General features: G+C 32.8%; 2 protein-coding genes across 4 annotated transcripts in view; one reads left to right on the top strand and one right to left on the bottom strand.

Annotated features, from left to right (window-relative positions):
• Positions 1–20,621, top strand: part of LOC145329468 (uncharacterized) — a 148,219-nt gene extending 127,598 nt beyond the window's left edge. For all 3 annotated transcript variants that reach the window (XM_080173633.1, XM_080173634.1, XM_080173632.1), the window contains 26 exons: positions 514–588; positions 1,133–1,239; positions 1,529–1,623; positions 2,001–2,097; positions 2,514–2,614; positions 3,110–3,170; positions 3,570–3,650; positions 6,377–6,456; positions 6,848–6,908; positions 7,354–7,421; positions 7,990–8,051; positions 8,352–8,395; positions 8,774–8,896; positions 9,325–9,413; positions 9,853–9,902; positions 10,409–10,474; positions 10,983–11,038; positions 11,781–11,876; positions 13,000–13,089; positions 13,921–14,042; positions 15,282–15,389; positions 17,114–17,182; positions 17,553–17,678; positions 18,811–18,875; positions 19,126–19,197; positions 19,643–20,621. In XM_080173633.1, coding sequence (XP_080029759.1) covers positions 514–588; positions 1,133–1,239; positions 1,529–1,623; positions 2,001–2,097; positions 2,514–2,614; positions 3,110–3,170; positions 3,570–3,650; positions 6,377–6,456; positions 6,848–6,908; positions 7,354–7,421; positions 7,990–8,051; positions 8,352–8,395; positions 8,774–8,896; positions 9,325–9,413; positions 9,853–9,902; positions 10,409–10,474; positions 10,983–11,038; positions 11,781–11,876; positions 13,000–13,089; positions 13,921–14,042; positions 15,282–15,389; positions 17,114–17,182; positions 17,553–17,678; positions 18,811–18,862 — 1,979 coding nt within the window. In that variant the 3' untranslated portion in view covers positions 18,863–18,875; positions 19,126–19,197; positions 19,643–20,621. The remainder of the gene's footprint in view (positions 1–513; positions 589–1,132; positions 1,240–1,528; positions 1,624–2,000; positions 2,098–2,513; positions 2,615–3,109; positions 3,171–3,569; positions 3,651–6,376; positions 6,457–6,847; positions 6,909–7,353; positions 7,422–7,989; positions 8,052–8,351; positions 8,396–8,773; positions 8,897–9,324; positions 9,414–9,852; positions 9,903–10,408; positions 10,475–10,982; positions 11,039–11,780; positions 11,877–12,999; positions 13,090–13,920; positions 14,043–15,281; positions 15,390–17,113; positions 17,183–17,552; positions 17,679–18,810; positions 18,876–19,125; positions 19,198–19,642) is intronic.
• A 580-nt stretch (positions 20,622–21,201) lies between these two features.
• The window catches only part of LOC145329472 (sodium-dependent phosphate transport protein 2A-like), a 43,765-nt gene continuing 38,224 nt past the window's right edge, over positions 21,202–26,742 (bottom strand). The window contains exons 12-19 of the mRNA XM_080173637.1: positions 26,015–26,081; positions 25,716–25,827; positions 25,297–25,396; positions 24,908–24,986; positions 24,664–24,777; positions 24,136–24,212; positions 23,063–23,160; positions 21,202–22,691 (exon numbers count right to left, since the gene is read on the bottom strand). Coding sequence (XP_080029763.1) covers positions 22,607–22,691; positions 23,063–23,160; positions 24,136–24,212; positions 24,664–24,777; positions 24,908–24,986; positions 25,297–25,396; positions 25,716–25,827; positions 26,015–26,081 — 732 coding nt within the window. The 3' untranslated portion in view covers positions 21,202–22,606. The remainder of the gene's footprint in view (positions 22,692–23,062; positions 23,161–24,135; positions 24,213–24,663; positions 24,778–24,907; positions 24,987–25,296; positions 25,397–25,715; positions 25,828–26,014; positions 26,082–26,742) is intronic.

Genomic DNA, 26,742 nt, shown 5'->3' on the forward strand with positions numbered 1-26,742 from the left:
ATAATGTTTGAACAATTAATAAATCATAACAAAGGTGCTTATAGCTTTATCATACAGACACATATGAACACAGTAATAGTGTCTGACTGATTATGACGTAACAAAAAAAATTAGCCAATGAGAGGCCACTATAAATTTTACCATTGGTCAATAACGGCCTCTCATTGGCTAATTTTTTTTGTTACGTCATAATCAGTCAGACACTATTACTGTGTTCATATGTGTCTGTATGATAAAGCTATAAGCACCTTTGTTATGATTTATTAATTGTTCAAACATTATCTAAACAATGCTAGTTGCTTTGCCCCTAGCCTAGTACTACATAGGTCTTGAAAATAGCCTTAAACCACCCCAAGATTCTCTTAAAGATACAACCCGGTCAAATCTTCTATTTCTATAAATTTTACCATTGGTCAATAACGGCCTCTCATTGGCTAATTTTTTTGTTACGTCATAATCAGTCAGACACTATTACTGTGTTCGACACACATCCTATAATTTTTATAATTTTAGATGATATGAGAGATTTAAAGACTACAATGTCCTCCATTCAAGCAACACTAATGACCTCAGTCAGGCTTATTCAAGGTGAAATTTCAGGTGCTCTCCCACAATTGGCCGGTTGAGCACTGATAAACCACAATCTATTTATTTTTTCAGATAAATAGAAAATTTGGAAGGGAGGAGTAGTTTTGGTTAGGATATATTAGGTACTGGGTAGCCCTGTAGGGTTAGGACCCTCCGTAGAAGATGGATATAAATAAAAAACTACCCCTCCCACCCCATTATTTTCATTATATTACAAAAATAGGGGAGGAAAGAGAACAAGTGCCCAATAGGCCATTTGTGTGAAATCACCTTTTTTTATTTAGTAGCAAAGCTGCTCTGCAGGTAATACCTTATTTAAAACAAATGGTAATGGCGAGTGCCATAAATAAAAATCCAATAACACTTGATAAAGTATTTATGTCTTTTTTTTGTCCCACTCGCTTCGATAAATCAATACATAATCATACAACCTTAAAAGTACCTTCGCTATTATTAAGTTGCGTTGTACCGATATAAAAAGCGTATTTGGGACAGACAGACAGATGTAGAATGGTACCAATTAATGATTGATTACCATTTGTAGATCAAGTATCAGACCTAAGCCAGAAGCTGACTACCCAGTTAGATTCCAGACTCATTGGCTTGGAAAGAAAACTTGAAAATTTAAATGCTGAAATGAAGGGAATTCAGGTATCCTTCTTATAGAAAAGTAACACAATGTGTAAGTGTCTGTCTGTAGCTTAAGATCTCGCTTACCTTTGGATTGATATAATTATTCTTTACCATAAAGCTACTTATAGTTACAGGAAAGGATCAGTTGATCATAAATAGCTTTAAACTTTCCCAGGATATTTATAAAGCTTACCCGTGAAGTAAAAAAATCATATCAGAAATTTCTGAGATATTTAGTAGCAGAAAAAGAACAACCTTACAAAAACACAATCAAGCACCCCCTTAAAGAAAATTTTTAAACATTTAGGGAAGGTTGTCCCAACTGGAAATGCTCCAGCCCCACATCCAGGGTATTGCCTCCAGAGCAGATGAAACCGATAAGAAGTTGGAACATATTGCCAGGTATGGAAAAGTTTGGCTGCTCCCCTACACTAAGGATCTGTCTCTCTGTAAGTCGAAAGTCAATGCAGATTTAAAAAGCAAGTACATTCACACAAAGTGTCTGTTAAGCACTGATAACTCTCTTATTTGAAAAAATCAAAAAAAGGGGGTGGGGTAGTATTTTTCTCTGTGCCTAATTCCTGCGGGGCGCCCTGACCCTGCATGGTCTATACCTGCACTGACCTAACCCTGCAGGGCCACCCAGTACCCAATATAACCTAACCTCACATGACCCAAACAAACAACTCACTCCATGATTTTTTGTTGTGTATTGCCTCTAATAGATGTTGCCATCCTTGTTTTCATGAAACCCACCTCTAAAAAGTTTTTTCCTTTAGAACCCACAGTGAGCAGCTGAGTGAGAGCAACAGGGATGGTTTGTTCAGAATGGAGGGTATAGAAAGGAAAGTCACGGAAATTGGTCTTCAAGTTCAGGTAACACTTTATTGACTTTAACTAGGATGAAAAATTTCAGGGAAGCTTCTTTTTTTATACTAAGTTTTTTATTTAAAGCTTAGAGGGAGAGAGGGGAGGGGAGACGCAACCCAATCTTTCCCACTTTTGTATTACTTTTGTAGGAACACGATTCCAGTGACGTCATATTTTTCTTTCCCGAAAAAGGGAAGGGGGGAAGAAAAAAATGACATCACTGGAATCGTGTTCCTACAAAAGTAATACAAAAGTGGGAAAGATTGGGTTGCGTCGGGAGGGGAGATTAAAAACAATGCTCTATTCTGGATTTGTTTTAGATGCTAGTTTCTCTCTCCAACCCTTAACAGGAAGCTTTCAGATACATTATTTAAAAAGATATGAAAACATCACACAGTCTGAAAATAAATATTTCTTTTCAGACTTTGGATACAAGGATGATATCTCTGCAGGACAAGTCCCAGATATTTTCCAGCATGGAGTCCTATGTCAAGAATATTTCTGCTAGAGCTCATTTACCCAGGTAATCCTTGTTTTAGCATGGAGTCCTATGTCAAGAATATTTCTGCTAGAGCACATTTACCCAGGTAATCCTTGTTCCAGCATGGAGTCCTATGTCAAGAATATTTCTGCTTTTTCAATTTAAATTTAAGCTATCCCTAGCATAACCATAGAATTTCAAGAAATTGAGAATTAACATTTTTATATCAATATAAAGAAATGTTGTTGTTAAATGATTTTTTTTCTATTTGAAATTTATGACCTCAACTGAAAGGTTTTAGAACCAGAACCATTAAGTTGAGGAAAAAGTAATTTGTTAAAATAAATAATTGAAATATGTGAAGATTTAATAAATTTATTGTTAATTTATATGCATGTTTTCTAAATATAATGATTGTGCCATCAAAAGGGGCAACATTTCTATACGTCCGAATTTGGTATAAGGGGATGGGGATCACCCCAACTTACTCCTTTATTTTGGCATTTGGTCGTCTATTTTCAATTTTATTTTTTTTAGACATAATCAAAGAATGCAGTGTCATGAAAATAATGATATTCTACATCATATCAATAACAAGGTAAAGTCATAGTTTTATTAACGAAGTTACTCAAGTATTCACTTTGTCAGTTTGTCCTCCTGTCCGTAATGTTATGGGGCTGCTATTCAAGAATAAGAATATTATAGATCGCAATACAAATAAAGATAAAGGCTTTTATGGTATATTATCAGGGATCTAAAGGGATAAGACAATGACCGATAAATTGATATAAACCTCCAATGATCATACCCAAAATTACCCCTTCTATATGTTTTAATTAGTGGTTGAAACTTTTAAACTTAATTAACCAACCAATCAAGATTCAAAATAGTAGTCAAAGTTGGTTGAACCAACAGTGAGAAATTTTATTATAAAACTTTGTGGACTTTGTAATAAACAGTCTCATGTCCCCTCCCTCCCTGTACATTTATTTTCTAGGTGGACACTTTGGTGACAAAGTTGAAGATCCTAGAAGCTCCTGCAAGTGCTCCAAGATTTGAGTATCTAAGATCTGTTCAGGTAGAAAATTATTGCGCTTTTCCTCAACAAACAACCCACCCCCTTAAATTTTCTAATATATTAAAATTATGGGGTGGAAGGGGGGTGGTCGTTAGTTTGTTGATTACCTTATTTTATAGGTTATATTGGGTACTGGATTGTCCCCACTGGGTTAGGAGGGACTCCCATAGGGTTAGAAATTAGAAAAATACTCAACTTATTTAATTCATACTTCATACATACTCCGGCATTTTTATGACATAAACACATAAAGAATTTAAATCTAGAATTGCACACAAATAATTTTAAGGGCACTCTTATCAGTGGCGTGCGAAGCACTTTGTCTAGGGGGGGGGCATTTTGAAGATTTTGTAAAATTTTGCCCCCCCCCTAAAGCAAAGTGCCCCGATCTCTTCCCCCCCCCCCATCTCTTTTCCCCCATCCCTTCTCCCACCCTGCAATGACTGAAGGGAAGCATAGAAAGCATAAAGATAATTTAACCTTCCCTACCCCCCCCCCCACCACAAAACATTTTTTATGGGTGAAAGGGGATGTTTTAAAATCTCAGCAGGAAGGATGAATAACCCCATTAAAAAAATTTGGGGGGGGGGGGGGAGATAAAAACACTCATTTTGGAAATAATTTACCAAAAATTGACCTAATATGTAAAACTGATTTTAAATATTTCTTTATTGTATGACAACAAGGATGACAACATCTTTAGGTAGCAAAGCACAAAAAATCATTAATAAGAATACAGACAAGTAGATTTAAAGAGCATCTGTTGAAATAAATATATATTTTAGGTAGAAAATCCTTTTTCATGTATGTTGTGTGATGACAGTCAAAGTAAATTACATACTAGATGCTCGAAACAGCAAGAAATTTTATTTTTTTAATATTATAATCCACAAAAAAGTACCATAAAAACCAAAGATATAAAAAACTATGCAAAAAATATAAAAAATTACTAGTCCTTTCATCTACAGATATAAAAATCTCTTAGAAATATGGAAAACTTTGGGGTATAGTCTCTTTTGTGGCAACGCCTCTTAGGGGGCATTTCTTCGTATTTTCCTAATAGCTTTTAATAGGTTATTCTAGGTTAAGTTAGGTCAGGTGATTTCCCCGCAGGGTTAGGCAATTGATCCCACAGGAGCTATAAATAGGTGAAAAGCTACTGTGAAAATATGACGAAATGCACCTTAAGAGGCAATGTCACAAAAGGGACTATACCCGAAATTTAAAAGATACCAAAATAGCCAAAAACGTCCTGAAAAGCAGTCCGACCTCCATGAAATTTTAATAGTTAATTATACTCCATAATGATGGGAATGTTAACATTAAGTTTTAGCCTTCTATCTTTAATTGCAGTTGAAAAAATCACATTTCCCCCTTAGCATTACGTACTGACAGCCATAGTGAATTATGGAGAAGCTAAAAAGTTATATCAACATATCCTACCCTCTTTAAATGGCACTTTAAAACTCTGTTAATTTTTGATTAAGTGGTGTTTCCAAGGATTTATAAGGGTGGTGCGTGAAGCACACCTAAAAATATTTACTCCCCCTTTGAACTAAAATCAATTATAGACAACAAGAGTGGAGTATTTTATCAAGTTAGGAATATAGAGTGTAGTTAGTTTTAAGAGTTTTTAATGAAAATTGCCATAAAAAAAAAACATGTCTTTTTGTAAGGGTATGTACACAAAAAAAAAATGATAAACTTATCCTGAAAATAATATGACATCATATATAGTTATTCATTTAGACAGACTTACAGTGTTGAGAAAAAGGCTTAGATAAATATCAACGCTGTTTCTTTTTTATATAAAATAGCTTTTTGATTAAATATTTGTTGTTTACACATGTTTTATAGAAATAAAAACAAAATATACAATGTGATAAAAAGCAGAAACCATTTGGAAGGGCGCGAAGCGCAAATTTTTTTCTTCATATATGCAGGGAGGGAGGGGCTTTTGGGCTATTTATTACACTAGTCCCCAATATTTCATATAAAATTTACTTATTCCTTGGCTCAACAACTTTGGGTCTTTAATGGAATTTTGATTGGTTGTTTAATTAAGTTGAGTTTCCATACATTTCATCCACTAATTGTAATCTATATAAGGGGTAATTTTGTGTATCATCATTGGGGATGTTCAAAATTTCTCTGGTAAAAAGTTTATATTAGACAAAATAAAATACTTCCTATTACCTGGTTTGTTATGTTCAGTGAAAAAAGATTATAACCTAATTTCTACACTAATCAAAAAATTTGGTAAGGTTAAATGAATAGTAACTTTATGTTTGGCGCGAAGCGCCAAAATTTTTTTTTTGAGTATTTCTTGATCTTTTTTTTGGAAACTGGGATAGTTTTGCTTTTTGTAGGGTAGGGGGCAAAAAGGGGCATTTTTGTTGACCAGGGGGGGGCAAAATGGGGCATTTTTCAACATTTAGGGGGGGGGGGGGCAGGGGGGGCGGTGGCTAGGGGGGGGCAGGGGGGGGGGCGTTTTGGTCGCTAGGGGGGGGCGATTGCCCCAAATGCCCCCTTCGGTTCGCACGCCACTGAAGTCTCTTATCTCAGCTCCTATGAAAGATAGAGGGCAGTTTGATAAAAAATTTGGTTCCTTCAACCTTTGGATTTAGTTCTTTTTGCTTTAGAAATTTCAATGCCACCCCCCCCCCCCCCTCCCCCAACCGATAAGTATATTATTTATATAATAGGATAACTTAAATGATGTTTAGGACCCAGATGATTCTGAAGGAAGCATGATTGACCATGAAGACATAGTTACTGACGATAACAAAGTTATTACAACGATAAGGTATTTTGATATCATATAGTTTTGGTCTGGTTTTAATGAAATTATTTTTGGGTTGTTAAAAATTCTAATATACACAAGCCAGCACGCCCTTAAAAACCTCTAGGGGCCTTTTTAGAAAGAAAAAGTTGTTTAGGTAAGTCCACCATCTCTAATTTTTTCTTTGGATTAAATTTAAAATTTTATCTTTAATAAAGCAAAAAGGCCAGGGGTTAGTAGCGAAGCTACTATGTAATACACATTGTCTGTCCGTAAGCCATTTTTTTTATATGACAACTAAACATCTGCTCTTTAAGTCACTTTGTCAATTTGCTTATCCCATGATTTTTTATACTCCTCTAATTATGGATGTTGTCATTCTAGTTATTTCAATCAAATTAATTTTCTACTTTAGAAAAATGTTGATGCCCTACAAGAGAGCTAACAAGAAACTGAAGGATCTAGAACATGAACAGGTTTTTTTTCCAAACATTTATTTAATTTAAATAAGGATGACAACAATTGCGAATGGATCAACAAACAAAAGAACATTAATAAATAAACATAAACCTGTATAGAAAAAATATGAATATTTCCCCCCTAGAAAATAAGCATTGTTCTTTTATTAGATGGCCGACAGACAAACGGACCAAGTAAGTTAAAACTGGATGCTTAATATGTAAAGGGAATCTTCATCTATCATCTGAAGAGAAAATCTTAGTTTTTTTTCATACTCTTTCTTACAGACAGACGGATATTTCGAAATAAAGAGTATTGTGGCTTCGATACTAAAAATATATAAAAAATATTCGGACAATAGATGTTAAAAGAAAGACTTTAAAATTGTGCCAAAAGAACTAGACCACTTTTACTTTCAGAAATAATCATCCTTGTTTAACAATACATTATGTTCGTTTTCAGGAGAGAATAGGAGAGAAGATAATGTATATTGGAGATACTCTTACCTCCAATATTGCTGATCTTGCCAGGTAAGAGAAGAATAAGATAATGTATATTGGAGATACTCTTACCTCCAATATTGCTGATCTTGCCAGGTAAGAGAAGATAATGTATATTGGAGACACTCTTACCTCCAATATTGCTGATCGTACCAGGTAAGAGAAGTTGATATATATTGGAGATACTCTTACCTCCAATATTGCTGATCTTACCAGGTAAGAGAAGATTATGTACATTGGAGATACTCTTACCTACAATATTGCTGATATTGCCAGGTAAGAGAATATAATGTATATTGAAGATCTAATGTAATGGTAGATTATGTCCAATAGTAGGGAAGCTGTTTGAAATGATTAGGGCATATATATTGAGAAAGAGAAAGAAATGGAGTTAAATAGATAGAAAGATAGATAAACTGCGGGAGAACGGATGGTTAGATCTGCAAAGATCGAGATAAAAAGGGAATATATAAGAAACCTTTCTGAAAAAAAGGAGCAGGGTGTTCTAAAAACAATTTTAACTCTCTACTCATATTGTAAGGTATAAAACCTCTGGATTTAAAATTTGTTGAGTAACTTAAAAATTATTTCTTTTTAGAAAATTTGGTGATCTGAGCGTAACATCTATGGATATGTTCCAATCACAATCTCACACAATGGGTTAGTAGCGAGCAAATTATTTTAATTTTTGCCAGGAAAGATAATTTACAAGCTTTAAGTGTCAGTTTGTCAGTCGGGAATGCTCTTATGGAGTTATGGAAATCTTTCATAAGCTGGCTTTATGTAATTTTCTCCCTCTTCATGCCATTTCCACTATGGTATGTGCTTGCCTAATAATTTCTTAGCATATTCATATAATTTATTTGATAAAATCAAAGGCGTCAAAAAATATAAATCTAACTTTGATATTGATTTTTGAATCTTAAGTAGAATATGAAAAATAATGATCTTAAATTTTAGAAGGATTTGGAAAAACTATGGCTGCTATTCTTCAATGTTGCAGGGTAATTCTTTTTTTTAAACAGCTTTTATCCACAATTTACATATGTTCGAATTGTCCTATTGATTTTACACTTGACTTTGTAATTTCTGTGAGAGATAGGTTCGATTTACATAGAAAGCGTAGCAACTCTTATAATCTTTACCAGCAAGTCAGCATGTTCAGTTTAAATTATATTATTATATATAATATATATAATTATATTGCATTTTATCATTTCATATAATTAACCTATTTAATGTCTTTTTGGAATATTATTTCTTAGGACGATCAGACATAAATTTATAAGGGAATCATCTTTACAATTTAATCATAGGACTCTTCATGCTAAGTTATCTATATAGATTTTAAGATTCCTAAATGTTGTAAATACATTTTGCAGGGTCGAAGTGATGACTTTAACAAGTTCTTATCGACCTCTGCTCCAGTTCTGGAGAGGCTGGACACCTGGATGACCTCACTCAGGTCGGAGGTCACTCAGACCATACACAAGGTCAATAATGAGGTAAGATACATTTTACTTTGTATGTCAGTCCGCCCGTCAGTCAATGAATTAGCCTAAATAGCCAGTCCGTAATGTTATGTGGGAAATGTTATTTTCTCGGCTGCTATTTAAGAAAGTCAACCAAAAATTTTAAGTTAAAGTTCTTCTCAATTTTTATAATTGGCATTATAACACAAAGTACTTTAAACCCTTTAACCCAACCCATACCGCCTTTTATGTTGAATAAATAAGGGGGGGGGGAGTCGTTTGTTTATCACATTAGGTCATGTCAGGTTTGGTTATATTGGGTATTTGGTTGCACCGCAGGGGTCACACCGGAAAAAAATACCTCTTCCCTTATTTTCTATTCATTGAAAAAATAGGGGGTGGAGGGTAGCCTATAAGTGCACTTAGTTAAAAAACACTAAGTAATCTAATTATGTGTCTAGTTAAATTACAATGCTGACAAGCTTGCATCAGAATACAAGAACTTGGAGAGAATCCTTGTCCAGGGAATGGATTCTAATTCTATTCAAAGGTATTATGCAGGTGGAGGGATGAAAATAACCAGGGATCTAAAGGGATAAGACAATGGCCGATAAGTTGATGTACATCCCCAATGTTGATACACAAAATTAGATAACAGTTAGTGCTGAAACGTTTGAACACTCAACTTAATAAATCAACAAATAAAAATTCACTAAAAGTCCCCAAAGTTTTTAAGGCAACGAATAAGAAAACGTTTTATAAAACTTTGAGGACTAATGTATTAAACAGCCCAATGTCCCCTTCCTCCCTGGAAATAACATAAAGAAATTCAAGAAAATTCATTTGGCACAAGATTATGTCATTATTAATTGTTGCTATTTCTTATAAGGAAACTAACAAAACTATTTTAATCTTATTATTTTTCATTTAATATATGTGAGAGCTGTCTATAATAAGATGCGATAAATAACTATTATTTGTGTGTTTAGAACATTGGCGCAGACAATGGCACCAGTGGCAGATGATAACAACATTCCAGGTAATAATAGTCATACGGACAAGTCTTTATTATAGAACTGTGTCGTTCAAAATGTAGCATGTATGTGTTTTTCTAAACTTAAAACTTGTGAAGTTTATATTATTAATGATATTCTCTGAGGCTACACAATAATTCGAAATGTCCATCCATATCCGTCCGTCCGTGTGTTTGTCTGTAAGAAACACTATATGATAATCGTATTTTTTCGGCTGCTATTCAAAAAAGAATTTTGTATGATGAATTCCAATACTGATGAAAATCCAGTATATAATTTATTTTGTCCGTTGGTCATGCTATCAGAGACCAATATATATATTATATGCAAATAGGTTTTGTGATTTCTTACTATCGGGGTACATATGTTTTATAACACTGAATATCTGCTCAATAACACACTTTTTCCGTTGGTCTATCCACAATTCTATCTGGTTCGCTATGTTATGGATGTTGTCATCCTTGTTTTATATAAATGAATGTAAGTATAAAAATATGTTTATGAAATTTAGAATTGAGAACAGAGGCTATTCCTACAACTACAGAAAAAGTTATAGCTATGGAAGATTCACACCAAGGTGATTTTCTTGGTGCTATCCCCCAAAGAACTAAACTCCTCCAATCCCCTTATTTATTGAATGAAAATTAGAAGGAGGTCTTAGTTTTTTTTATGCCTTCGTTATTTGGAATCCTTTAGATTAAGAAATTGGGTTTTAAAGATGATTTGATAAAAGATATCCTATAAAAAATGCTTTTGACTGTAAGATAATATTTTTTAGAAGTGAATCTACTCTATAATTTACATGTATGTCCGTCAATCAGTCCTTAACGCTATGGGGTAAATGTGGTTTTCTCGGCTGCTATTGAAGATATACAGCTGAAATTTTCAGTGAGGAGACCATTTAGTTTATACATCGTTTTTTTCCGTATGTCTGTCGGTCATGCTTCCAAAATACAAACTTGATTTTTGCATATTATCTCTCTTTCTTTTCTTTGTTATGACAAATAAACATCTGCTCTATAACTAACATTGTCTTCTTTGGTCTTCGCTACTTTTTGTTGTTGTCATCCTTATTTTTATCTTAGATGGAGTTTTCTATGACTGTATGGACCTTTATGAAGCAGGATCAAGAGAAACTAAGGTACAAAAATAAAGAATATGATACAGTCCATGGTCATATATTTCTGAGATCGATTACCTCCAAAAACCTATGAATTTCAAGGCCAGCTAGCTGTCAAAAGAACTGAATGTATATGTTATACCCACATATCGTTCTATACGACTTAAGAAGCTCTATAAATAATATGGAATAATGAAAATCGAATCATGCACAGTGAAAGTTTGACTGAAGAAAACATCTTTGCGCGCATTCATGTAGGCTGCGAAGTAAGTGTGCATCGTTGAGATTATTTGTAGGACTTCTTTCGTCGGTTAAAATGTGCAAACATAAAAGATACGTTGAGCCGTTTATTCGTTAACAACCTTTAAAGTTCATATATTTTCGGAGATAATAAAAAAAAACAAGGTTAAATATGTTTATTGACAGATCAGCAATTGCAATGTAACGTAATACCTATATTGTCATAAAAAATCTTAAAATGTATCGTTTTAAAAATATTAAAATTTAAGGCTTTTACTAATATTTTCTTCAATAAAGTTTTAATTAAATACTAAAAAAATATGAAGTATAAAATACAATAATTTATGGTCTTGGATGCCGCAACATTTTTTTTGCAGTGGGGAGGATCAAACCCCCTGACAAAAGTTATTTTGGATCAGAGGGGCCCTGTACACTTCCACATAGAGTTAAATATATCAGCCATTTCTTTGTAAAAAAATGACTAAAAAAATCAACATATTTTTAATATAATTATATTATTCAGGTGTACAAGCTTGGATCACAACGAGATCTCAACTTTGAGGGAAGAGATTATAACCAGAGAGTTTGTGAGATGTCTACAGATGGTGGCGGATGGACGGTCAGTTATGAGATATCTATAATACAAAGTAGCGTGATGTCTGTCCGTCTGTCTGTCTGTCTGAAGCTTAGGTCCCAGTATTACCTAAACCGATTGGGCTCTACTCTTCAGGGAATATACATGATGGTCCTTTGATGGTTTTAATCTATTTTCTTGGGGGGTGGGTGGGGGGGGGGAGTGGGACACCCCCCTCCCCCCCAAAAAATAGTTTCTTTTTAAAACTAAAGTTTTAGAAGGAGGTAGAAAACAAGCCCACCCCCCCCCCCCAAAAAAAAAAAATCCCCTTCCCCCCTGAAATTTTCTTTTTACTTTTTGTTAAAAAATCTAAAATACAAAAAACTTTGTTGTCAAAATCAACCTTCCCTCCCTTCAAGTGCTCCTAGAGGCCTCTAGGGCCGTAGCTGCTTATCCTTGGATATAAAGTTGTATGGTTTTTTTTTGTCTGAAGCTTAAGATCTCAATAACTACTGAACCGTTTTAGTAAATATTTTTGTAAGCTTAACATAGCTCCTGTGATTGTTTTAGGCTATTCTATCTGGGCCCATCCAGATGGGTTTATACAGAATACAACTTATTTTGTCTTCCAGTCCATGGGTCAGGCATAACATATATTATAATTATTTATATTAAAGGTTTTGTGATTTTTATCATTATTAATATTTTCTATTTTAATGTCCTACTTTCTCTTCCTTTTTTATGACCACTAAACATGTGCTTGGTTCACTTTGTACGTTTGTCAATCAATGTTGTGCTTCGCTTCTTATGGATGTTTTCATCCTTGCTTAATGTTTCCCTTATTGTTTTCACTTTATGTGTCTAGGCTTTATTGTTAGAATATTGAACAGGACACTAAAACAAATTAAAAATGATTTTAATTATGTTTATTATTTTGGATCATGGAAAGAAAACAAAGTAGCGGGTTTCTTCGTATTTTCACGGTAGATTTTCTCCTATTTCTAGCCCCTTGCAGGGGGGCTCTACCCCTTCGGGACCAATCTCCTAACCATGAGGGACAATCAATAACTTTTACCTAAACTAACATAAAATAACCTATCAAAAGCTTTTGTGAAAATACGACGAAACCCGCTACTTTGTTTTTTGTCCATGATGCAATATTTTCTAGGTTATTCAAAACCGAGGAGATTTTGGGGAGCCCAGAACCAACTTTACCTCCAACTGGTACAACTATAAAATGGGATTTGGAGACTTGCAGGTATGTCTCAAAAAACGCCATCGCAAGAAAAAACGCTATCGTCAAAAACGTCATTTTGGATTACGCCATCGTCAAAATCGTCAAGAAAAGAACCATTGAAAAAGCCGCAGTGCCATCAAGTAGTAAATTACATAGTAAAATAAATTTAAATTGGAACTGGAAATGAGAACTCATGGAATAGATTTTTTTTATGTTAATTGCCTTACGTCTCTCGGTTGAACTCTCCATAAGTAATAGTATACATTATGGAGTTCTCCAGCCGGGTAGACACACAGGTCGCCCGGACAATTAGCGAACTCCGGATTTCACTTAGTGGAGTATATAGTAAAAAGTAAAACTATTCTTTAACAACTATCCGAACAGTCTGTCGTGGTCTTAATACCAGAATGAGCAAAACAAAATTGTAAATAAATAAATTTGTTGCAAAATAAAGGGTGTTAAAAAACCAATCGCTTCACTTTTTCAATATGAACACTACAGTTTTGGTCAAAAAAATGACCCAAATAATGTACAACAAGCAATGACAATGAGAAAACACTATTTAATTTTGTTTTTTACACGCCTCTCCTGAGCACTACAGCTCGAGTCCTAGCCCTTGTGGAGAATATTTCCTTACTGTAAAGGACATTCTTTTTAGAAAGATAGGTTTTTTTGTACTGAGGCGATTTCTCTTGGGAGGTTGGAGATACACGCCCCCCAAACACTTTCATAGAAACAAGAAAAGAAACATATCTGTTTTGCAGTTAGCAAGATCTTAAGCTACACACATACAGACATCCTGTTACTTTTAAATAGATAAGGATTGCATATAACAAAAGTGTTCTATTTTAGGGAGAATTTTGGTTTGGAAATGAGTACATATCCCGCCTGACCCATGAAAGGGACTATTGTTTGAGAATAGACCTGGAATCCTGGGAAGGATCTACAGCTTATGCAGAATATTCTTCTTTCAGGTAAGGTGGATTGATTCCAACTATTGCCACTAATTAACATCCATAAAACAATTAACCTTTCTTTTTCAATCCTAATTTGAAATTTAAAACTTTCCATGGTACCAGAGTTCACCTATATATAAATAAACTAACGGCTACGCTTCTAGATGCCTTTACGGACACTTGAGGGTGAGGAAAAGTTGACACCTGGCCATTTTCAATTTTAGTTTAAAAAAAATACAAATTTTGTATAAGGAGGTCTTCTTTTAAGAGGCGATTTCTATTTGGAGGTTGTATCAGGAGAGAACAAGGACTATACTCTGTATATTGGTGGATATTCTGGTATTATAATATATATATATATATTAGACTATAAAAGTTTTAAAGATTTTTAATCAATATAATAGATTTGAAATCTGCATAAAATTTTAAGGATTTTTTATAAAATTCGTTTTTTATATAATTCTTTATTTAAAGGCGCAAATACGATTTAAGTTAATAAATTTTGACCAATAGGATAGCTGGATTGGAAACTACCTACGCTCTAATTGGTTGAATGATGTACGTCACTTAGGCTTCTCCAATCAGAGCGCAGATAGTTTTCAATCCACCAATCACAGATCTCAAAATTATTTAACTTAATTTGTATTTGCGCCTTTAAATAAAGAATTATATAAAAAACTAATTTTATAAAAAAATCCTTAAAATTTTATGCAGATTTCAAATCTATTATATTGATTAAAAATCTTTAAAACTTTTATAGTCTAATATATATAGTATAAATATTTAGACTATCAGGAGAGAACAAGGACTATACTCTGTATATTGGTGGATATTCTGGTAATATAATATATAGTATAAATATTTAGACTATCAGGAGAGAACAAGGACTATACTCTGTATATTCTGGTAATATAATATATATATATATAGTATAAATATTTAGACTATCAGGAGAGAACAAGGACTATACTCTGTATATTGGTGGATATTCTGGTAATATAATATATAGTATAAATATTTAGACTATCAGGAGAGAACAAGGACTATACTCTGTATATTCTGGTAATATAATATATATATATATAGTATAAATATTTAGACTATCAGGAGAGAACAAGGACTATACTCTGTATATTCTGGTAATATAATAAATATATAGTATAAATATTTAGACTATCAGGAGAGAACAAGGACTATACTCTGTATATTGGTGGATATTCTGGTAATATTATATATATATATAGTATAAATATTTAGACTATCAGGAGAGAACAAGGACTATACTCTGTATATTGGTGGATATTCTGGTAATGCCTCTGATTCGCTTTCTGTTCATAATGGATACAAATTCTCTACTTATGATAGGTAAATATAAAGTCTATTTACAAAACGTCCATTATGAATATGCATCTAAACTATTAACCCTTAACGGTCGGTGGGGGGGGCGTTGAACGCCCCCCCATCCGGTTTTTTCTATCTCATTTTCTGTGTGTGAAAGATAAAAAGCCCAAACTGCGTGACTTTTTAAGTTTGGGTATGACACATAACTGAGAGTTGGAATTTTTTGAATATCTCCATCCTGGCGGGCACAGGATGCCAGCAAACCTGGCAGGGTCATCCAGGTAAAGAGCAAAAATATTTTTTTGACTTAAACAAAGTATTTTATCTTGCCAAAATACTAAAATATCATCTAGTAGTACATCCTTATATGAAATACAGATGTTCAAGTCAATTTCAGGTTCCAGGTATGATCCTGCAGGTCCTGATCCTCCAGGTCTCCAGAAATCTTTAAAAGGCTCCTGTGGCCTCAATTTTTGACTTTGAGACTTCAAATTTTAAACTTAAGCTTTTCTTACATGTCTACATAACGTATAAAAATTTCATAAAGATCCACCGCCGTTTTCCCGCCGACTGCGGCGGCTGGCAGCTGCCAAGTACAGCTGCGGCCGCTGAAATTTATATTTTGACATTTCAAATATAAAATTTACATAAACAGTTAGGGAGTTGAATCCATTTTTATAGAAGCAGAAATATAATCTATGATTATGGTTTGGACCCTCTAAAACTGTAATCTACCCTTCCACTTTCCCCTCTCTTGGTGAAGATATCTTCAACGCCGATACGATTTTTGAAATATAAGATTCCACTTTTGTCTCTCTTGTTGAAGATATCTTCACCAAGAGAGGCAAAAGTGGAATCTTAAATTTCAAAAATCGTATCGGCGTTGAAGATATCTTCACCAAGAGAGGGGAAAGTGGAATCTTACATTTCAAAAATCGTATCAGCGTTGAAGATATCTTCACCAAGAGAAGGGAAAGTAGAATCTTACATTTCAAAAATCGTATCGGCGTTGAAGATATCTTCACCAAGAGAGGGGAAAGTGGAAAGGTAGATTACAGTTTTAGAGGGTCCAAACCATAATCATAGATTATATTTCTGCTTCTATAAAAATGGATTCAACTCCCTAACTGATAAAGATAAACATTTTCTGCAAAAAAATTGTTCTTCTAGCTTTAGAAATAAGAAAATTACAGCCGTTTGAAATTTTTAAGTAAAAAAGGACCTAAAAACAAAGGTTGTTAAATAAAAGGGTGAAGGAAGCGAAAATTGACTTTGACTTACTTAAGGTCGGAAATTCATCATAACACAGGTGACTTGTACAAAAAAATTTAGCCCTCTAGCTCTAATAGGAACTGAGATAATATGGGGGGCCGTTGAACGCCCCCCCCCCCCGACTGATTAAGGTGCGGCAAGGGGCCCGACTGTTAAGGGTTAAGTGTGTATCGATTTTACTCTCATTTTAGTTTAAATTGTTTTTTATTATATTTTTTTATGGGGGGAGCTTTTTAATGGGCTATCTCTCTTGGGAGATACCCTCCTCCAAAATAGCTATAAAACTTTCCTAAACAAAGGAGAAGCTTCACTGTAAAGAAGAACCATATCATTTCTGTGGTAAGCGAGATATCAGAAAGACATCCTAATACTTTTATTTATAGATATATATAAATAATGACCGTATGTTGGGGAATATCCAAACAAATTCTATATGCTTAGAAGCTTCGTTACTCAAATATATTTCTATAATTTAGAATCAATGACAATGCACCTTCCTGTTGTCCATGTGCACCCGCCTATGGAGGGGGATGGTGGTTCTACAGGTTATTTTTAAAACTACTTCTTGCTTTAATGAACGTAATCGTCCTTGTTTAAAATATGCCCATAAAAGCGGAATAACAAGCAAAACAAAGCATTTCCTTAAAGTGTCTATCTAACACTGGCCTCCCAACCCTTTTTATTAAAAAGAATTTCAAAATAAGGGGGGGGGGTTCATAGTCTAATTCATGCGATTTCCCTAACCATAACCATATATATGCAGTGCCCTAATCCTGCTTGGCTACTTTAACTTAGTATCCAATTTAACCTAACCTTACCTAGAGTAATAATAAGAATATTTGTGTATATTCAGTGTATTTATTTTTTTTGTGGAAAAAAGCTTAAATTAAATCTGATTTGTTTTATGTGTTTTAGTTGTTTCGAGTCGAATTTGAATGGAGAATATTATACAGATCCCAAGGCCAATGGTTACTATAGAGGAATCATTTGGGAACTGTGGCTGGGTGATTACTCACTTAAAAGTGCCAGAATGATGATCAGGTTAAAATTTTGTAGAGAAGCTACTCCAGAATTAGGTCTGTCTGTGTTTAATTGGAGATTCCTTTTATTGCTTGTTATAGCTGCCACAACTAAACTACACAACCATAGTTGTCAACATAGAATAATATTATTCTTGTTATAGACCTACTACCTGGATATGTGAGCATGGAACAGCTGTCACAACTACACAACCATAGTTACCAACATAGAATAATATAATACTTGTTATAGACCTACCTGGATATGTGAGCATGGTATAGCTGCCACAACTACACAACCATAGTTGCCAACATACAGTGTGTTTTTTTTATGAGAACTTTTTTGAAAGCAATTTTACCCCACTTATAGTTATCAGAATTTATTGGTTAATGGCTTATTTTCTTCGTATTTTAATGCAATTAATAGAACATTAAAAAAATAATTCAGTTTTTTTATTAAAAAGTACAGTAAAATCTAAAATTCAAAACTTAGGTGACAACATCAAAATGGTTTTAGCGCATCTTTTTATGCTCAAATCTTCTATCCTTTGCAAGAAAAAAATTGGATTTTCAGTAGTCGACTTTGGGGGGGCAGTACTCCCTCCCTGATTGAGATATGACCTGCAAACTTTGATATATTTTAGTACATGTCCCCAATAGTATTTGTATTAGTTTTTAGCTCTAGATTTCAACTTTGAAGCGTTTTGCAGCCATTCTTGCAAAAGGTAGAAAATTTGAACATAAGTAAAATGCGCTAAAACCATTTTTAGTTGTTGACACCTAAGTTTTGAATTTTACATTTTACTATAATTTTTAAACAAAAACTGTAATATTTTTTTTAATGTTCTATTGATTGCATTAAAAAACGAAGAAAATAAGCCATTAATCATTAAATTCTGATAACTATAAGTGGGGTAAAATTGCTTTCAAAAAAGTTCTCATAAAAAAAAAACACTGTAGAATAATATTATACTTGTTATAAACCTACCTGGATATGTGAGCTTGGTACAGCTGCCACAACTACACAACCATAGTTGCCAACATAGAATAATATTATTCTTGTTATAGACCTACCTGAATATGTGAGCATGGTACATATGCCACAACTACACAACCATAGTTGCCAACATAGAATAATATTATACTTGTTATAGACCTACCTGGATATGTGAACATGGTACAGCTGCCACAACTACACAACCATAGCAGCCAACAAGAGGTAGATTTTTTTGTAGATTTTTTAATTAAGCCTCTTATTTTTTTACCTTCTTAGAAGCACAGTAGCTTTTTCTGTTGTTTGTTTCTTTCTTTACTCTACAAGCGGCTTCACCACTAGAGGTCTCTTGGGTGACTTGAGGGAAGGAGGGTGGTGGGGAAGTCCTGGACCTATGAGAAGCTTCATTGTAAAATACTAATATATCAATTATTATATATAGAAAGGCTAATTGAGTATCTTGCTAACTATTTAGGGTTACCTTATGGAGATAGCCCTCAATTGACTGACAGGTCTTCCAACTATTATTCACTAACTTCAGAAAAAGGTAAAGCTGGTCACGTGGCTTGTCACACTTACACAAAGACAAAAATAAACAGCTAACCTGTTCTACATAACAAGTTTTATGATCTAAAATCAATTTGTTCTAAGTTCATAAAACCAAAACTAGAATTAATGTAAAGAACTAGAATCAAAGAATATAAACCATGCGGAGGCTCTTACCCGTCGGGGCTACCCTGCACCCAATAAGACCTAATATAAAGATAAAGTTAAAGAAGGAAGGAGGGGTTGCTTCAAAACCTTTGAGTACTTGAATTATGATAGGTTGGTTCCCAAGAAATTGTGTTCAAACTTCTTAACCATTAATTTACTCTTTATAAGGGGTAATTTTGAATACCATCAATGGGTGCATATCAATTTATCTTAAATTTTCTTATCCCTTAAGATCCCTGATTATACATATGCAGATTTGTAATAAATTTTTATTTTAGGTGAAACAGTGACATATATACCTTTGACACAGACAAGCAGTTCAGCCGCTTTTTCAACATGTCATAGCAGCTGTCAGATGCTTGCAGTAGTAACTTTTATTATTTTAAAAGTGAAATCATAAAACAAGTTTAAAATTTAGAAAAAAAGACATTAATATAAAATTGTAAAAAAATGGAACACTAACGTTCTTCTTTCAAATATTCATATCAAATTATGATGTTATTTGTAAAATTTTAATGTATAAAATAAAATTATTTTAATGTATATCTCAAAAATGAACATAATGTTATGTTTTTTAATTATTGATAAAATGTAGGATTATGCTTTTTTCATCCCAGTGAAATGTATTAAATTGATTTTGAACTTTAATCCAAAAAGGATGACATTTTTCTTAAGTAACGAAACATGAATGATAAACAAACAGACAAAGTAAGTTATAGAGTATAGATGTTTAGACATTATAAAATAGAAAAAGAATGAATATGTGAAAAATCTTAGAAAATGAAGGAATTCTTACAAATAATAATTATGTATATTGAAGCATGACCGACGGACCAACGGATCAAGTAAATAATATTTTGATTTCTCATTGTCACAGGGAATAGTAACTGTCTATCTTAAATAGCAGCTGAGAAAATCGTATTTTCTCCATAGCGTTAAGGACTGACTGACATGGATTGACCCTCCCCCATCACCTCAAGTGCCCCTAGGGGCGTTTTTACTTGTTTTTTTAAAGTAAAACTTTGAAATAGGTTAATAAAGTTATCATTAGGTTCAAAAATTATTTTCAATGCTTTTGTTCGAATCTTATAAACTTGATAAACTTCTTACTCTAATATTTTATTTCATTATACTACATATCATTTTGTGTTTTATAATATAAAGCTGATAATTTAAAGACTTATTAATATAATATTATTATTATTTTATGAACTTTGTCTGCATGTTTCTTTTATCAAATACATTTTTTAATTTTAATGCTTTTTTTATATATGTTAAATAGCTAAAACTTCAATTTGAAAACTAACGGGAGAAACATGGTGAAGCTCTGCCATTTTTCATTTATATTATCATGGAGGGACATGACATTGGACTGTAAATTACATTGTTACTCATTTCATAACCATAATGTATTGTGACGGAGACTCGATCTCATAATCTCACCACCGTAACCAAGTGTGCTACCACTGAGTTACTTTACCCCACAATACTATGTACCACTGTTAGATGTTTGCTTTTATGGATGTTGTCATATTTGCAGGAATTGGCAGCCGCGCGTAAGCCGCGTGTAAGCCTTAGTGAAATCGTCATTTTATCACTATAAAAATCAGCTGGATGTATAAAACTGCTCTTTAGCAGACAATCCATCTTTCTGAAATTTCTTTTTCTGCTCACAAGCAGGTTTAAAATTGAGGCTTATGCGCGGCTGAGGCGAACCATGCATACATATTTGTTAGATTGCTCAAATGATATTCAAGTTAGCAACCTAAATTGGAATATTTCCTTAAATCATAATAAATATAAATTATGTTCATAATCTACAAAAAAAAAGTAAAAACACATTTAAATGTTTATTAATATTACACAGACGGTAAATATGTAGTTTTACACAATAAACATGTTTGGAGCATTACAATTATACAATAATTACAAATTATGCCCAAATATAATATACAACAATAACCACGCAACCTCTTAAATTCTTCCAAAAGTATAGCCAAATAAGACAAATCAAGTTTTGGAACAGATTTCCATTTTGGGAAACTTTAACATATTTTGGGTGAAAATTAATATAAATGTTCAACAATTTAATAAGAATAACTATCTTTTTTTTAAAAACAACTTTTAATTTAATTTTAATATGCTTTAAATTAACTTGATTTAATAGTTGGTGCGCGTCCTTTTTATGAATATACTAACTCAATTTACATAAGAGGCGGCGTGTATTACATCAAGTGATTATAAAAAACTATTTCAATACAAAAATAATATCATTGGGCCGTTGTATAGGTAATCATTTTTTTAAAAATAACCAGCCGAAATATTTTTAATTTGATTTCTTTTGGTTTTTTTTTTGTAAAGATAAAATGAAAAATTATTGCCAATTCTAATTCTAAAGGTGTTTGAATTTGAATAAAAATAAATTAAAAAGCCTTTAAACAGTGTACAATATAAAAAATCTCTAAGTGTAGTTTAAATTACTTTAATTTAAAGTATTTGAATTTTTAGATTTTAGTAAAAAAATTAACTTCGAACGTTAGAGATACATTGTCCACATAAAAATTACATTTTCAATCACATTTTACATCTTTTGTTTCACTTTACAATTAATTATTTTAATGGTGTAATAAAAAGTCCATTTTTTTTACTATAATTATGAAAAAAAATTATGGAAGACCAGTTTTTATAAATGTACCAAATTTGCTATGGTCTTTTTTAAAATTAATTTGAAAAAATCGCCAAAATTTGTTTTAAAAATCTACAAAAATTAATATATAAAATGAGATACATAAGATTGATAAACTTAAATAAAATTACATTACAACCGCTAATTTAAAAAAGATGTCAAATAGTTTTACATTCTAAATACACTTTAAATACAATCATTTTTCGGCTTTTTTTTGGAATTTTTTATTGTCTTTTTACCAATGTTTTATACCTAAGCTTAATGAATCACATATTTATAAAAACTATGAATGTAAAACTTTCTATTATTTTGTATAATCAGATAGGTACGTGAATGATTATACTGTGTATTGGAGAGCTAATGTCTTAATTCTTAGAAAAGTTTTAAGTTAAAAATAAAAAAGTTCGAGAATCTAATGATTTTTAAAAAATAATAAAAATTTTTATTCATGATTCGTTGTTTACTTTAACAATACCAATAAAACATCAATCCATCCACGTATTTATCTGAAAATGGCCCAATTCAGTTGTTCATGCGGTTGTCAGTTCAAATCTTTCTAAATTTGTCCAATGATCTGTTCTGGATCCGGGCTAGATCTGTTGGCGATGGTGGTATACTTGGATTTTGAGCAGCAACAATAACTGAAATTAAAACTATTTTTGATTTTATTTTTTTTTGTCGGCCTATGCAGTATCGCTGGTATGTAAGAAAGATTTTTTTTTGAAAATTCAGCTACGCAATAATCAAACTTATAATTTTGTTCATTAAAAAAAAAGATTTTGTAGGACAACGAATGATTTTTTTAATGTTACTTTCATCCATCCGTCCATCCAAAATGCCATTTTTTATGAAATGTTTTGTCTATTCTCAAATTTAATCTAAAATGGCTCGGTTTAAAGTTTGTATTAAGCTGTTTCAGAAAGCCTCAGCCGCGGGTTTGTAAAAAAGTCTTGTTAACCGCAGCAGTGCGACCGGAGAGGCGGCTGTTAACTGTTGGGTCTGTAAACTATACCTGTTGATGATCCTATCAGCTGGTTCCAGGCTGTGCATCCACTCTGGCAGCCAGTTCCAGGTCATCAGAAATCCAGGCAGAATTTCCGGTTTCTTGTCCTGCAAAAATATAAAAATAAATCAAAGTTAAATTAAAAAAAAACTTATTATGTCCTTTTTAACTAAACTAAAATTAAAAGAGTAAATCCATTTAGGAAAAAAGTGGACAAGAATTTGTATCATTATCAGTATATAACGAAAAACAAAGAGGCAATAAGATAGATGGAAGTTTAGCATAGAGGAGTAGGATCCTGATGAAAGTAACAGGATGTCTTTCTCTACCGAAGGATCTTGAGAACTTCTAAACCGATATGGTTCTCTTTTTTTACTCCTTTATCTTTAAAAGTTACATTGAAAATAGGAGTGGGGGAGGGGGGTCGAATTCCTCCACCCACCGCAGGTGCAGTACATCATACAGGAGAATGTCTTAGTTTGAAATAATGGTCGATTAATAACAATGAAAGACAAACCGTACGATTACTTTTAGAGCAACTTTATAACTAAAAATTTCTATTCATTTAAATTAGATTAAAAGTTAAATTCAGCAAATTTTGAAAAGATTAAATTAAATTTGCAAACTTTTTTCTTCTCAAAAGTGGTAAAATAATGAATAGACATGGATAGCAACATCTATAAGTAGCACAGCACAAAAATTGTGGATGGACTAACGTTTATAGATAGTGTTAAAGAGAAAAAATTTAGATATGTGAAAATAAACGTAAACAAAGATAGTAAAAATCACGAAACCTTTATGTGTATAAAATATGTATCAGACAGACGGATCAAGTATTTTTTTATACTGGGTGCTTATTGGTATAGTGAATCTTAATCATTACACAAAATTTCAGCCGTCTTTCATGAATAGCACGTTACACCCTAACAGTTTCTTACAGACTTTTTAAATTATAGAGTAGTTTTGCTATTAAAAGTTCAATACAAACTGATATAGACACATCAATTACGCGATTCTAATAAAATTAAATCATGTTATGTTTGTGTACATTTCTCTTTTGACTAAAAAGTTTGTAATGTTACCTGTAAAACATTGATGATAATGATTGCCGTGGAAAGAATCATAACAGGTATTAGTGTCGACACAAGGGCTACTGAACCTAAAAACAGAAAAATGCTTTTACTTTTCATCATTTTAGCAAAGATTTCTTACAATAGGCAATAAAAACAGTTTTTAATTCCAATAGCATAAATATTTTCTTTTAATACAGAGATTGCTATATAAAGATTAGTTTTCCTCATGCATATATGTCTGCATATATCTACACTACATGTTTGAGTGTCTGACTGCAAAGCTGTAAAGAAAGTAATATTTTTTGTTAATTTATATCTTTATTATGTACTAGTGGACGTGCATATAGCATATAGCACTTTATCTAAAGAGGGTGTAGATTAGGCAAAAATATAGCCTAAGACCAGTCTAAAATCTGAAAACAAACCTGCAACTGACAAGGAGAGTACGATACCAGGAATCAAGAGGAACATAGTCACGTACCTGCAACTGAAAAGGAGAGTACGATACCAGGAACCAATAGGAACATAGTCACGTACCTGCAACTGACAAGGATAGTACAATGCCAGGAACCAATAGGAACATAGTGACCAGGTAGACAATAGCAAACCATCTGTAGTTTGCCGTTGTACGACCAAGAATCTTGCACATGTCTGAAAAAAAACACAGTGTTGTAGTCTTGGTATTAAAAGAGGTTTGGATTGAAAAATACATTGAACTTATTCGTTGGCTCAACAACTTTAATCAAATTTTTATTATTTGGTTCATAACTAATAAACTTACTGAGAGGTAGTCTGAGTGCTGGAATTGGATAGAAGAGTAGTATACCATGCAGGTTGAAGGCCAGATGACACAGGGCAATCTAAAAAGCAAAGTATTTTCTAATCTGATAAAAAGTAACAGTATGTGTGTCTGTCAAGATGTCTGTTTGTCTGTTGAACTAATAAGAATATCCTTTAAAGTGAAGCTTCTGAAAGTTCCTAGGAAGAGTTATAACTATATTGGAGGAGGATATCCCCAAGAGAAATCGCCCCTAGGAAAAATTAACCCCTCTCAAACAATATTTATTTTTTTTCAGACAATTTTTTTGAGTTTCATTTAAAGAATTATGAAAATAGCAAGCTGCTGCAGGCATTCCCATTTTGGAACCCCAGTCAACAATATTAATGTACCTGTAGGCTGGATCTTAACATTTCAGGTTCTGATGACAGGGAGGCCAACATTGCTGTAGTTGTTGTTCCAATATTTGATCCCAGGGTCAAGGGATACATCCTAGAATTAAGATATCAAGTATAGGATAAAGGATATAGTATAAAGGTTAGGGTAGCCGATATTCTAGAACTTAAGAACTTTAGGCAAGACAGGGTAGCCAACATTAAAACTTTTGTACAGAACAAGGTGACAAAAATTGTATTTTAGTTCTGGACAGGGTTACCAACATTAGAAATTTAAAACAGGACAAGGTGATCATTTTTATACTCCAGAAAACTATAATTCTTTTTTAAATACAGTTTTTATACATTGTTTTATCTTGCACTACTTTATGATTGATAAACTATACTTTTAAAAAGATTCCTTTTGATAATCATACCTGTCAACTGAAATAACTCCCAGACCAACGAGGGGGGTTATAGTAGAGGTAAATACAGAGCTGCTTTGAACTAAGAAGGTTAACAGTGCTCCCACAACTATACAGATATAACCTAAATAATAATAATTATGTTAATATCTTAAGAAATGGAACTATTTATAGTTGACTCATTATGCAAACAAAATGAAAAAAATATCTGCACTTCCATAACAGAATCTGTAAACTTTCTAACCAATAATATGACCAGATTGTTCCTAGACTATATTCCTCTTGGCTAATTATATCTATTATTATTATACCTGAAAGCCATGGAGCACCAGGAACCTCGGCATTGATGGTTTTCTTTGCCAGGTCTGCTACAGCTCCCTAAACAAGTACATTACCCTATATTAAATAAAAGGATGTTTTTCTGTCTGTATGTTCCCAAAGATTTCGTAAACGGATGTAAATAATGACACTCGTAATGCCAAATAAAAATTTCGGGTATAGACCCTTTAGTGACAACGCCTCTTGGGGCGTTTTGTCGTATTTTCACAATGGCTTTTTACACTTTATTTATTATGATATCAACCAGTGCACAGTGGGCCAGCAGGTGTCAAAATACAAAAATTGGGGGGGTATTTGGTTTCTTGGTATTTATATTTTTTCTTTATATGACTAAATTACATACATTAGGGCTTTTAAAAATGATATTTTCAAGGTCCAGGTGTATTTCTGAGTGCGTCCAGTGCCTAACAAAGTAGAGTAGGGTCGCATTCTTTTAAGGTTATTTTTGACCACTACCAACCCTTCTTCAATTCAAGATTTCTCAGGCTAATAATGGCCGATTTTCGAAAAATCAAGCTTCAGATAAACGTTACAACAATTGTAATCAGATAATTAAAGTAAAACTAGAAATAAATAAATAAAATGGTATTTAAACAATCAATTATATAAAAAATATTCCTAAAATTTTGCTTATTTTTAAGCATAGGTCAACTTTCAAAGCTTGTAGCAAATTTTGCCCAGACTTGCCCAGTCTAGGATC

This window comes from Acartia tonsa, chromosome 10, assembly GCF_053477335.1.
Source record: "Acartia tonsa isolate MP-2025a chromosome 10, ASM5347733v1, whole genome shotgun sequence".
In the NCBI taxonomy this organism is placed as follows: Eukaryota; Metazoa; Arthropoda; class Copepoda; order Calanoida; family Acartiidae; genus Acartia; species Acartia tonsa.